General features: G+C 42.0%; 2 protein-coding genes across 3 annotated transcripts; one reads left to right on the top strand and one right to left on the bottom strand.

Annotated features, from left to right (window-relative positions):
• The first annotated feature begins 473 nt into the window (after positions 1–473).
• dffa (DNA fragmentation factor, alpha polypeptide) lies at positions 474–5589 on the top strand. The gene is made up of 6 exons (XM_062564107.1): positions 474–1024; positions 1808–1966; positions 2053–2207; positions 2901–3105; positions 3684–3802; positions 4172–5589. Exons 1-6 carry the CDS (start codon positions 931–933, stop codon positions 4346–4348), a joined length of 909 nt encoding a protein of 302 aa, XP_062420091.1. The 5' UTR covers positions 474–930; the 3' UTR covers positions 4349–5589.
• An 853-nt stretch (positions 5590–6442) lies between these two features.
• masp2 (MBL associated serine protease 2) lies at positions 6443–9562 on the bottom strand. 2 transcript variants are annotated; one of them, XM_037481085.2, is made up of 6 exons: positions 9448–9562; positions 9153–9300; positions 8898–9075; positions 8317–8448; positions 7130–7326; positions 6443–6940 (listed from the first exon to the last, which is right to left on the bottom strand). In XM_037481085.2, exons 1-6 carry the CDS (start codon positions 9453–9455, stop codon positions 6779–6781), a joined length of 825 nt encoding a protein of 274 aa, XP_037336982.2. In that variant the 5' UTR covers positions 9456–9562; the 3' UTR covers positions 6443–6778. The 2 variants fall into 2 exon arrangements, with proteins under 2 accessions (XP_037336982.2, XP_037336981.2); XM_037481084.2 differs by having other exon boundaries at positions 6444–6940; positions 9153–9378.
• Between the last annotated feature and the right edge of the window lie 4059 nt (positions 9563–13621).

The following is a 13621-nucleotide window of genomic DNA, read 5'->3' as shown; positions in this document are numbered from 1 at the left end:
TGATCATCCTTGAAGTCTGGTTGGATTTCGGGGGCCTAAAGCAGTTGCCACTATGTGCGTTTTTTTAATCCGGTCGGGCCTCGCAGTCTGACTACCACAAGAGAATCTGGTCATCAAGGACGTATGACTGAGACATCCCTAAAAGCTGTAATATAAATGGAACATTAATCTTCATAACCTGCACCAAGAGGCACATTAAAATAATTAGCTACTGTGATCATTATGTCTTGTGGAAAGACAATGCTGTCCATATATTTCCCGAGAGAAGTTGACACACACATTTCAAGACTACATTGAAGACAGACGCTGTGACTAAAACTGACTTTGTATTCATTATATGGTGCATTAAATTTACTGTCCGAGTTTTTGATAATGCTTTTAATCTCTGTGTGGTAAAACTCATTGGAATGACATCAAAGCCTTAAGACTATGTGGAGCTTTGATGAAAAATATCCAAAAATACAGGTTATCCAGCCGCTGTTCCAAGTAATAGAGCAGAGATATGCAAACATAGGTGTGTAGACCGTTGAGTTGATGCTATCTGTATGGGTTGAACAAACAAATCTAACAAAACAAAATTCTAGTGAATAAGGCTTTTATCATAATCAGGTGCGTCCAGTAATTGCCATTATCTGGGCTTTCAAAATGATGGCAACACATCCAGGTAATAAAACAAGGGAGAAACGATGAAACAAAAAGAGTAGACTGGAGTAAAATAAAAAGGAAGCCGACAAGCCGAAGACTGCATAAGGCAAGTCACGCCAGCAGGTGGCAGTACGGCGAGATTACGATCAAACTCAAAGAAGAAGAAGAAGAAGCAGAAGACGCGGCGGCGCTTCCGCGTTCAAGCGTCTCGACGAGAGCTACAGTCTCGGTATCTGACAGTGTAAAGTTAAGAGAAAATAAAAAATACTCCACATCAGGCCAAGAATGACGGACAGGAAACCGTGTAAGGTGTGCAACTTCACACGACAGAAGTCCTACGGAGTGGCGGTCCCCTCCTTGGAGGAGCTGAAGCTGAAAGGTAAGTTGTGTTATGACAACTTTAGTGTAATTGTATGGCTTTCCTTTTGAAAATAAACCGTATTAAATGAGCTGTGCCATATGTATAAATTACACGATACATCTTTAAAACTGCTGGTGTATTTAGTGATCATCTCTGACGGTTTGGGTTAGCATTAAAAAACATTTATACTGCGAAACGTAAATGTCATGGAGAGCGATCGTCTTCATCTCCGTGGTCCGTTCCCATCAACGCTGCACGTAGGGTTTCAAACTCAACACTTTAAACTTATCTGCGGCGATCACGGAAGAGCTGAGCAGAGCAGACATTTCCATCGTGTTCAAACTCGCAAGAGCTTAACGCGAAGAGTCAGGGCAGGACTCTCCATACCGAGCGTGTCAGCACAGCAGGCGGTGGCACGATACCCGCACGCTTCAACGTCTCCATTTACCACGCTTCAATGTCTCCATTTACCACGCTTCAATGTCTCCATTTACCACGCTTCAATGTCTCCTGACGCTACCAGAGGCACATCCACCAGGCACAATCTAGGTGTCTCCATCAAAACAGGATACAGATACTTTTAACGAGGCACACCTGAGGTAAGGTTGACAGAGGTGATCGCTTGCAACGCATGAGTTGTTCACCAAACTCTTTGGTATTTGCAGGAATGACCGGGTGGTGCGAGGGTTGTAAGGTCCGGATTATTTAGCTTGAATACGACTTTGGGATAGTGCTGATTGTTGATATGAAGAATGTTCCACCTCTGTGTAAAAATCTGTCATTTCTGTGTTCTTCCCACAGGGAGTGAGTTTCTCGGGTTCAGTTCTGGTCAGCCTGTCACAGTGGTCCTGGATAATGATGGGACTATAGTAGAAGATCAAGCCTACTTTTTGTGTCTACCTTCAGACACAAAGTTTATGTTGTTGCATGAAAGAGAGACATGGTCACCAGTTCGCAGGGGTAAGACGGTTTGTATGCAGTCCATTTCTTATTTCAAGATGAACTCCCCTGTCCAAGTTCAGGCGGTGATTTGCTTTTCATTGTAGTGGATGGCGGCACGGCCTGGATGGCTAGGGACTCTATGTTGTTGGAGGCGGATACCGTGGACAGCTCCAGTGCTGCCGCACCCTGGCTGGACCTGGCTCGGCAGCTGAAGCAGGACCTTGCCAGCATCATCCTCATGTCTGACGAAGACTTACAGGTACCACTATCTTTTTGGTAATGGTGCTTGGCTTTTAATCCCATGCAATGATGTCTTTACATGTGTGCCTTCAAGGTGTGACATGTACAAAACCAGAAAGACAATTATGTTGGGTTAATGCAAGCGGTATAAAGCAAGTGTAAGCAAAGAGGCCAGGCGTAACAATGGTGCTTTAGTTACTGCTGGAATTATCAACTGCTAACTTTTTAGGTAGCATACGACAAATCAAAACCCATCAAGGCCTATGGCCATTGACAAAGCTGCCACGTTGCAGGCATTTAAGGCGAACCTCTTCCTCACAGCCCATATTCCAGATCCTCCACCACCAAGCCAATTTATACTATGGACCTAAGCCAATGTCACAGAATGTTAAAGGTCACAGGTCTGCAAGACGAGAAAAACTCAAACACAAATACACGTACTAAAACGTGTGTTATGGGCAACTCAAAGAGCCACTACAGAGCCATAACAAGACTTTCTAGCTAAATATTCTCAACCATGGTCTCTGGTGAGATATATCTGTGATGGCTGCTTATACCAGAACATAAAGGCACAAAAAAGCTCTAGAATCCAGAACCACGCTCCAAAGAGACGTCTTCACCAATTTTACCTGCCAGTTTGTTTTTTTCTTTGTGAAGCACCACATAGAGACGCTGTAGTTTTCTAAAGGCTTTGTGCCACCTGCTGTTCCAGACACTAGTGGATGCTCCGAGCACGGAGCTGGCCTCCGCTGTGGGCTTCCAAGAGAAGAAGGCCGAGGAACTGCAAGAGACACTGCAGCAGGTTCTGGACCGACGGGAGGAGGAGAGGCAGTCTAAGGAGTTGCTCCAGCTCTACCTGAAAGCTGTGGAGAAAGAGGGCGGACAGCAGGCAGACCAAAGCAAGCCCGGACAGGAAAGTACGAATATGTTCTTGTGTGGTTCTTTTCGTTTTTACAATTTGGAGATTGTTCTAAATATTAGACATTTCCTTCTTCTACCCTGATTTTTCAGTTGTTTTTACACTTTATTGCGTATTTTGGAGGGGTATTTGTGTGCATTACGTGTATGAATGTCTACATAGGACCTTTGCTCTGATCAGTCACCATGAGTTCGACGTCCAGCCCAAATAATCAATAATAACCTTTCCCCTTGACATCCATGGTCACATTCTTTACTGTTTGTATTTGCATTGAAGCAAAAAGCATGTCGTCATGACAAAATAATCAATACAATAAAAAACAACTATAGGTATTTTTCTTAACATGTTGTTTTTCTTGGTGCCAACACGATGAATCAGAAACAACTCTATTCCCTCTGCTGCCTAATAACATTTACTGTGGACGATTTACAAATCAAAGAGTGTGATTGTGCCTTTTGGCCACTAGGTGGAAACATCGTTGCTGCTTAATAATCCCACTTTTTGTGTCAAGCTCTTGTAACGATACACCCTTGTGCAACAAATGATCCTAAGAGAGAATCCACTTGTCTGATTCAGAGGCTGAGGATCCGGAGGTGGAGACGGTGGAGGTGGACTCTGGATTCATGTCCAGGACACTAATGGTCCTGAAAGGCAAAACCAGCCCAGAGACCAGACTCTCCACTGAGGAGCTGCAGGTAATCCATTACTAAACCAGCTATCTAGTATGACTCAGAACTTCTGCAGCTTATGCTGTAAAATACCCCATCAATCTAATCGAAGTATCCGATCAAATGATGACGCAGTTATGCAAGACTGCAAGTCCTAACACCGCACATGCAGAGTTTATTAGTGAGTCTGTTGAAATCTAAAGGGCTCATTTAACTTTAAGTAAAGTGTTCGAATTCGTTCAGCAGTGATTGCATGCACAAGCAAAGCAATTTAATTCTGCTCTTTTCGACTGTATTGATTAAGTTTGTACATTTTTGTCTGAAACACAACAAATTAAAACGATAAGCCAGTATTATAAAATGTTTTAAATGAAGCCTCCATCCGTGCCCCTTCAGATGGTTGTAACGAGAGGGGTGGAAGCTATGGAGCGCGTGCTAGGCTTGGACAGAATCAAGACTTCTGCGCTGCTGCAGGCCTGTGAAGCCGAGCTGACCGAACGTCTCCAGCAGATTCAGGCGGTGCAGTCCATCAGGAGCAGTGCACAGCTGGACAGCAGCCGGGGGTCCAGCTAGCAGAGAGAGCACGGGGGAGGGACGCAAGATCCTGGGCAGCAACCGGGCCGGGGCTTCACCGGAGAAGAGACTGTTAAGAATGCAGCCAAACTGCCCCAGGGTCAGAAGAATGGGATTTACCTTGTGTTTGATAATAGTGTCCATAATCCTGGGATCCATCAATGTTGGTGATGTTGGCTTTCGCATCATTTTGTAGAACTTGCAAACCACTTTAATGCTTTCGCCGGGATAGGAAGCCATGTTTTTCAAAAGACATACTTGCGTAACCAATGGCATCAACTTTCTAATGGCTCCTTATTTTGGTGAGTGCCGAGCTGTGAAAAGAATCACAAATAAACAAATGCATATGGAAAGCAAAGCATTTGGTGAAATATGACCAATCGCTATGGTTTCTTGTTTAGCTCAGAAGATGCATACTTTTTAAATGAGTTATTGTTTACATTCTGTTCCCTCTTTTACATCATGCCAGACGGAAGATGTGCACTGCATTTTGTTAAAGAGTAAATCTAATCATAGGTGAGGTGAATATAAACTTTTGTATCTGTTTGAAAGAATATTTGCGCTTTCAATGAAATTACATTTATCTTGAGTAAATGGGACCTTTTGGGAAATTTAGAGTAGAATTGTGTTTCTCAATCAGCTGGAGGTTTAAGGGCCGCTATTAGACCCAAATAAGGCGTTACGTGATGAAAATAAAAAGACCTGCCTACAAGTTTACGTCAACATTATTTTATTATCATTTCCATTATTATCTACTATGTTTTCAAAATTGATGTGTCAGGGTTGTGTGATGTAAGGCGCTGGGTGCAGGTTGTGTTACTCTGGTTGTGTTTACGTTACGCAGTGTCTCCCTGCCGTTTCATAACCTGTAAGACTTGTCACATGTCAGCATTCACACTCGAATTGAAACACACACAACAAATGTTACATATAGGAATTGCTCTTCAAGCGTACAGGCTGTGATTTAAGGTGTCTTTTATAATCATGTTGAATAGTGGTATGCAGGATTTACTAAACATAACCAGCCCTGAAGCTTTTGCCACTTCTCTTGTTTATAAGAGATTTCACAGACATGAGCCATTCTTGAGCCAAATTAAGTTTTGGGCTGGAAGCTTGAAGCTGTTCTTTTTGGGAATAAAATTTTGATTCCCTAAAATACGGATTCATGAATGTTTTGTCAGAATTAATAAAAGTGTTTTTCCAATGTGAGCCTCCTGTATATTTCTCTCCTCGCATGTAATGTAAATGTTTTTAGCTATAAGCCTACCTACCTTCCCAACAGAGGTGTGTGTGTGTGTGTGTGTGTGTGTGTGTGTGTGTGTGTGTGTGTGTGTGTGTGTGTGTGTGTGTGTGTGTGTGTGAGAGAGAGAGAGATTCCTGTGGAATTGGCTCCAACTAGCTCAACAGTTAGAAATTGGGTATTGAACATGTGTTACACCGTCTCATGGGTTAGATCATGAGGTTACATTGCTCAGGCAACAATTGCAGGTTATCTCTGCAAGTACCCAGGTGCTCTGAGGACTGTCAGAGCGTTTCATACAGGAAACAAACCTTAGCGTGCAGTCAGGTGCCTTTCAGAGGACACAGGTCTTCTTCACAGTACAAAGAACGTAGGAGCATAACATTTTGGACAAAGTAAACAGTGAGGGTTATAAAAAGTTCACAGGACAGTCACATTGGACTAATTCCAAGAAAGAAGAGAGAAAATATAAATCACTGCATATAAATCACAGTGTTTCCGTTTTACAACCACGCATTCATGCGTGCTCTTTTGCCCCACTCGTGGGCCACAGATGGGAGCAATGTTAGCGAGTGAATGCAAAGGTGTCAAATAAGAGGCAATTTTATGCTGAAGAACCGTATAATGACTGTTATGATAGAGGAGCAGAGCTGGGACCGCAAAGACCCAGCTGCATAATGTATGAAGGTTAAACGACTAACATTCACCACTTCTACAGCGACAAGCGTTAAAGAGCAGAGCGGCTTGCATTAAGCCATACGACTTTGAGGAATAGCCCATCTTTAATTAAAATGCTTGTCTGATCATATGTAGCTTTAGGTTATAGAAAATAAAATTCCTTTAAAAAAATGTCTAAATCATTGAGTAAATGTGTCTTTTGAGGTATGCTTTATTTCATACATATAAAAACATGCCACAATCTATACAATAGTTGACATAAGAAGATTGTGATGGTGAGATTAAAGCAGGATCTCACCAGATAAAGAAATAAAAGAACCAGAACTAGACTACTGATGAGACGTAACCCACACAATTTGGTGATATTTGGAAAGTACTTTTGTAGCACTAGTTTCATTAAAATAATTCTTCAGCCTCATGCTCAAATACAATATCAAAGTTTCGTCAAATTGTTGGCATGTAAAGGTCATTGTGTTAAACATTGAGGTAGGGTATAGATACACAAATAATGCTCAGGGTTCAGCCTTGATACTCGTGTACTCGATCTTCCATCCCTGGTTTTTCCCACTAGTGTCGGATCTAAACGCGACATGCACTTGGTAACTTCCAGTGTCGATGAGGCCTGGTGGCACTGATCCACAGAAGGGTCCATACTCTTGCCCAGCCGTTGAAATCTTGAAAAAGGGGGGGGGGGGGGGGGGATCAAATAAGACAATTCATGAAATGCCTGACTGATTTATGTTTAGCCAAAATTATGCAGGACGCTGCAATGGCCGCATCGTATATCACCTGAGGGGGACACGTCCGTGACAAACTGCCTCTGCGCGCGTGAGGAGGAATACATTGGCTGTCACATGACTAACCTTCAGCATATCATATGGACAAGGGACATCCGAATGTCCCTCTATGTCAAAGGGTTCCAAGAAGTGCAGAATTATTCTGCGGCCCTCCTGCAGACGGATGGAGTGGTCACACTGACTCATGGGCGGGTAGGGGCTCGGGTAGCCCGGACTGGTCAGCACCCCCGATGGCGAGGTCAACACCTGGCTGGGACATGGCACTGCGGGAGAGACTCACACACTCACTACAATCCCACGATGAACATTTCGAGGCGTGTTTCAGATATCTTGTCGTGTCCTCAGGGTTCGAATGTCTCATGGTATTTGCAATTATGAGGTTTTCTGATCTACCTGGAACAGTAAGGTACTGGGTATGAAAAAGTTTTTGGTTTAGAACAACAACAGGAAAACAAAATTGATGGGCCTCTTCTGGGTTTGCACTATATCCCCAGGCAGGTTACAGTTGTTGTTACGGACAAAAAAAAGAAGACTTTTGTAAAGAGGCTGACTTCCTGCAATTCATGTAATTAGTGTTATTTCTAGGCAGCTCATTCATTGCATGACTTGTTTTGTCAGCCCCTTTTCTTTTGGTAAAGAATATTAACTTAAGACACATCAAGTGTTAATTGTGATAAATTACACAGTGTCAGTCGACTATTTGTGCTGCACAGGTATCAATTCTTAATGCCACTTTGAAGTTGATTCTCCCTAAGGAATCGACAGTAATTAACCTCGCCTCACACCAGCTGACAGAGATCAACTACTTGATGCATTAGTACGCCTTTTCAGTCTGAAGTTATTCAGCAGGAGCCAGCTATGACTGAGGGAAATCCAATCAACCTTTGTGAAGTATAAGAAAATTATTATTTGGAAGATTTCTTCTGCAGGACAAATGCAAACAACCTTGCTCCAATAAATGTACTGACATATTAACAACATATCTGTTTGATCTCGTTTTCTTCTCGTTTTCTTCTTTAAAAAAAAATAAATAAAAAAAAAATACATCAAACAAAAGTTAATTCTTTCTTTAGCTGCCGTCGACATGTGGTGAAAAGCGGCAGCGTATTCGCTTGAACAACCTAAACCAATCCATTTAGGGGCGAAGGCTGTATGTAAAGCTCCTGTCACTCAAACTCCCATAAACGACTTGTGATTCCCTGATTGAGCTCAGGTGGACATGCTTCTTGAGATTTAATACGCATGGCTCTTACTTGTGCACGATCTTTTGTTGTCATGGAGAAGGTATCCTTGTCTGCACGTGCAGTAATATCCGCCGATATAATTGTGGCAAAAGTGATCACACACTCTTTCCCCATCTATCTTGGTCAGACACTCGTTGACGTCTGTTAAGAGACGGAAAGGTTAGAGAATAAAACACTGTACAAAGGAAATGTAATTGGTCTTAACACACAACAATGTTGATTAGCAAACTAGACGTTAAAATTAATTGTATTGTATTAATTGTATTAACTGGTTGATTAAGAGGACATGAAAACCATCTGGAAAAGGCTAGTTCCTTGCTTTGTTCAAATGGAAGGATACAAGGAGGAGAAAAAGGAAAAAGAGGAAGAAGTACTCGTCAAACTTGGTCAAATGAATCATGTTGTTGCATTTGGATGGATATTGTAGGATTTCATTTCTAAATATGAATTTAAAACATTGCTGTGTTTTCCTGTGATTATATAATCCTCCTCCTCTTTAGCTAGACACTCCCCTCACATACTGCCTCATGCAATTACAGCCACCAACAACTGTGTCGACCTTCGGGCAAAAAAACGTCACTATTCTTCACCTTCTGCGGCGTAAAACGCTTGGAAGCCCGTGAATCGCCCCTCGTTAGAGTAGTCACTTCTAAAGACCACTGACACGACGTTCCCGGCTGACAGGATGGTGGTTTTTCTCGGGCTCCTGTCGTACTTCTTTCCTTCCTCTCCACAGTACCGCGAGGTGTCATTCCCCTCGGCCGAAACCTGGTGCGACGGGGTCAGAGGCCTTTTCAGTCAGCGGGCGATGGACCCCAGTGCAGACAACGCGAGTTGGAGTTTACCTGAACGTAGTCATATTCACACTGGTCTGAGGGTTCCATGCTGAAGTGGCTGAAGTACAGCCTGACCCTGTGGCCATCCGGGACAGTGATGTTCCACGCTTTGAGCTGGTGGTCAGGGTACGGCCGGGGGAAGTCGGGGGAGGTGAAGCTGCCATACAACCCAGTCATTTCCACACTCAGGGACACATGCACCAGGGAAAATAGGACAAGTACACAGCAGCACCCACTGGGCAGAATTAGGCGACATGGCATTAAAGGAGTGTTTTGCACAAAGTAAATTTGAACGGGCACTCACCTGGCCATGTTAACTTTCGCAGTCCCGATATATTTTGGATGTTCTGGAAAAGTTCACCCTCGGTGATCCGAGGGTAAATGAACCCAGCTGCCGACATTTAGGTAAACAGAGGTAGACAAGCACATGATCAGTTTGTCATCATTCCCCACCTCCGGCTGCTGCAGAAATCGATCAAACCGGTGAATGCCAGAATCATTTATATTCATTTCGATCTGTTTAACTCACTATATCGCTTTTGCATTTGGGAAGTTATAATTTAGATGATTATAAATTGAGATGAATTCCCTTGAAATGAATTGAATTTACCAAACACAGGTAGGAGACTGATAGCACTGACACGGGGATTCTAAATCTAACAAAACACATAATTTAGGAACTCTTTCTATAGTTTTTTTGTCAACTTTGAGCCTCGGGCCTCATGGAAGTGTCCTTGCGCAAGACACTGACCCTAAATACCTCCCAATGGACAGGCCAGCACCTCTTTCAACTGTAAAGTAAACGCACTGTATTCGTGCAGATCGTTTACCGTGATTAATTCAACAGCGACAGTCAGTGGTACAACAACAGGAAACCAGACTGCATCATCATTTTTTTTGCTCTTTTTACATGCCTGTCCAATGCCTCGGTTATGGTTAGCCTTCATTGTAAAGGCTTTTACAAAGAGGGAATTGCACAGTAATCACGCTGTCTGTTCTGATGGAATATGAATATTGATGTTATTCAATAGTGGGGCTTTTTCAACAAGTAACATAATAAGTAAGCTCGCAATGAACAACACCCCTTTCCCGACAATGAAGCTCTAATGACAGCATTTCATGTGATTTGCAATAATTACACACAAAACCATCAATGTGTTTTTTTTTCTTCTCTTTGCTAATGACCTCTCTGATGGAACTCTCTTTAAATGGTGCCGTGACCTTTTCCTTTTTGCCTGATTGTGAGCGGGTGGGACGTTGACCAACTGTGGAGCCTAATGACACATGTTCAGCTCCTGGATATCATCCAGCTGCCATTCAGGTATTGACGCTCCAACAGAAATGAAACCCTTTGAAACTCCACAAAGCTTTCCTGGAAACCCTTACTTCATAAAAAAAGATTAATATTGACCACGCAATTATGTTCTATGAGTCATCCAGACTCAGAATCTCATTTCCGTTGCTTCTGGGATTTGGAGCTTTTATGCTTTATTTCCTTTAACGAATACATAAAAGAATAGAGAATGATTCTGTGGCTTTTTCAACTGAAGCTTACCTTTCAAAGAGCCGGATCCCCTGATCTGCCTGAGGACGTCATGCAGTTTGCACTACAAACACATCTCTTCAAGTTTTAGTATTTGTTAATGAGAGCTCCTCTCTTACTCCCTCACTAAATAATACGTCCTGTTCTATAAATCAAATGCTGCGGGAACCTCATCTTCATTATTCTCATTTCTAGAAAACATTTTCACCTCACAAATCATTAGTATCTGCAGATTGAGAAACATTTACAATTTCTGGTTTGGGTTGATGCAATGAACTGTTTTCTGGGATATTTGTGGAATACTGTCAGCACACAACTAACTGTTGCTAGCAGCATTTGGAAATACAACAATTGTAAATGGGATAAATGCAGAATTTGTTAAACGTCATAGGCACATTGCTCTGTTTTCATTCAATTAATTGCTGAACCTGGAGGTGCAGGCAACTAAGCAATATGAAAAAGATAATGAAACTAATAAAACTCGGGAAAAGTTTTACACTCACAAATAGCTGCTAGTCACAGATTATAAAACAATTATTTATTTTTCAGGCATCATCATTCATAACTGGACCAAAAAAAATCCTACTTTATAAGCAATATGGGGGTATATATAGATATCTTTCTGAAAACCTTGGATATTGTCTTTCCTGAGTGTGTCTGCTCTCTAAATGTCATTGCAGTGATTGCCATTTGAAATGTCAACTCTGTGGTTATTCAAAGTTGCAAAGCAGCCAATCCTTCATAATGTACTACTTGTTTGCTTTATTGACTAGAAAAAAAACGGTGTGTTAAGAACTGTTATCTTTGCTTCCGCCTATCATAAAATGTAGAGCCTAACCTATCCCTGTGAATGCCTGCGGCTACTGACAACGAACACCTTTATCATTACGTGCTTTCCAACCTCTTCACACCCTGAGGTCACACCGTAAGGTGTAAAAACCCATTTTATTGTTGCTCGAGTTAGACCGAAGCAGCATTTAATAGTACAGGTAATAATGAAGGGAATAATACCAAGATTTGTATATTAAAGCTTGAAGTTGAATTTAGAATTCATGTTTGAGTTGCTTGAGGCCATATAACGGAAAACTAAAATGTAAAAAATGACAAATAAAAGCACGTGAGAAAAGTGTAAGAAATAAAAAAAATAGTTTTAGAATAATATTGAACTGTTCAGTTTACCTTCTTTATTGGAAGACAATTAGGGGCAGCGACTGTAAGCTGTTTGTCAACATTGCCTTTTTGCACCAACCTGGGGCCTCTAACGCAACAACTGCGGACATCAGCTGAAGGCATTTTACTGTGATTTAAGGCCATTTTCAGCCGTGAGCCTCTCACTCAAATACAACTCAACTGCAAATACAACTGCAGTAGATGAAATGCGTTTTGCAAGATTGCTGTTCTATTATCCACTTTCAAAGAACTGTCTCCAAAATTCCTCACCCGGCGGCCCTGTCAGTTAAACCCTCAGTGATCCTATTCGCGGCTGTTTTTTGTAGATATCAGTAGATATCTGCTTTTCCACCCAAAATCGTTATAATCACAAAAAACGTGCGGGGCCACAAGGGGCGAGCCCGTTCAATTTCAGCATGATCAAATCTTGAAGGTTTGTGTGCGCTGTCCTCACAAAGCTGTCTCACCTGCCCGCTGCACCATGCAGTAATGAAGTGCTTCCTCATGGAAGTCAGTCAGTCATTAAATAAAGAATAGGCCACCTGATATCAATTGAACAGAAGAAAGGAAAGTGGTTGTTTGGTTATATGGAGAGTCAACAAAATATAAAGGTGCAGGAAGAGAGTGCGCTTCTGATGAATGTAACTAAGACGCAGGAGGCTGGTAAATGTGAATGTTTCTTACATTTTGTCCCTTATTACGCACAATTTATACCGATTCACTCTGATTTGGGGTTAGAACTCTACCATCCTCGGTCTCATCCTCGTCGTTCTTTCCATCGGCTGCAATCGCAGTATAGTCTCACACACCCACATGCTGTTAACTGTAATTAAGGACTTGAATAACTGGGAATGTGTCACTTTAGCTGAACACCGAGAAACAATGTAGCGTTAATCCACTGTAATTTGCTCTTCCGCTGCAGACGCGATAGGATTTAAGCTTCCACGGCACAAATAAACCGCAAATAAAAGACTGTTTGGAAGCTCCACAGGACAAGATGTCTCTTAGTGTCGGATACTTATTCACAGATTGTCAGTGTCTCAACATTCAATGCAGAAATGTAAAATGCTACTGGCAGGAGCGTAAACATTTCATTCGCAGAACAAGAGAAAAGGGGGTTTTGAATGTTGCAGCTTCTTGCCGTTCCAGGGACTCACCGCGTGTACGCCTCCGGGCCAGATGTTCACGAGCCAAAGAAACAGAATTGATTGAATGCCGTCAATATACGTGAACCTTTCTCTTTGTTCTGTGGGGAGCAGCAGGTTCAGTCTAATGCTTCTATTAACATTGCCATTGTTGTTGCTTATTGTGCGTGGGCACAGAGAATACATTGTGTCAAAAAAACACCTGGAAATGTCTCGCTTAACTCTCACCTCGGTTTTTCCTTAGGCATGCTTTCAGAGGAAAATATGTATTTTTTTTTAAAAGTAAATAAATGCAAAAAAAATAGTGCTGTTGGCGTTGTGCTCACATCTTGGGCTAAAAATAGATCAAATCACCCGACATTTTGAACAAACTTTTTTCAGATCATTAAATCTTAACAATCAAGATTGAACAGATTTTCCAACTAAACTTAACTGTCAAACTCAATTGACTGAGTGCAGTCGATGTATATTGTAATTTAAGCATGATTAAACAAATTTAGCTGGTTAATGCTGCATAAAAAGCATTTTTGTGAAAACAACAGTAGAACTTCAGTGAATGAGGTCGTTTTGTTGTCTTTCAAGTGTTCGTATGAAGTGTATGCCCTACAGACATACTGCCC

This window comes from Pungitius pungitius, chromosome 1, assembly GCF_949316345.1.
Source record: "Pungitius pungitius chromosome 1, fPunPun2.1, whole genome shotgun sequence".
Classification (NCBI taxonomy): Eukaryota; Metazoa; Chordata; class Actinopteri; order Perciformes; family Gasterosteidae; genus Pungitius; species Pungitius pungitius.
Note: the sequence above shows the minus strand (reverse complement) of the source record. Positions and strands in the feature narration are given on the sequence as shown.

What these genes read in the sequence shown, in the direction of transcription:
- dffa (XM_062564107.1), top strand. Translation starts at nt 931, where the DNA reads ATGACGGACAGGAAACCGTGTAAGGTGTGCAACTTCACACGACAGAAG. An exon ending in ATGGTCACCAGTTCGCAGGG is followed by an intron (nt 1,967 to 2,052) that starts GTAAGACGGTTT and finishes TTTTCATTGTAG; the next exon opens with TGGATGGCGGCACGGCCTGG. An exon ending in TGTCTGACGAAGACTTACAG is followed by an intron (nt 2,208 to 2,900) that starts GTACCACTATCT and finishes CTGCTGTTCCAG; the next exon opens with ACACTAGTGGATGCTCCGAG.
- masp2 (XM_037481084.2), bottom strand. An exon ending in GTGAATATGACTACGTTCAG is followed by an intron (nt 9,076 to 9,152) that starts GTAAACTCCAAC and finishes CCGTCGCACCAG; the next exon opens with GTTTCGGCCGAGGGGAATGA. An exon ending in CAACAAAAGATCGTGCACAA is followed by an intron (nt 7,327 to 8,316) that starts GTAAGAGCCATG and finishes TCTCTCCCGCAG; the next exon opens with TGCCATGTCCCAGCCAGGTG.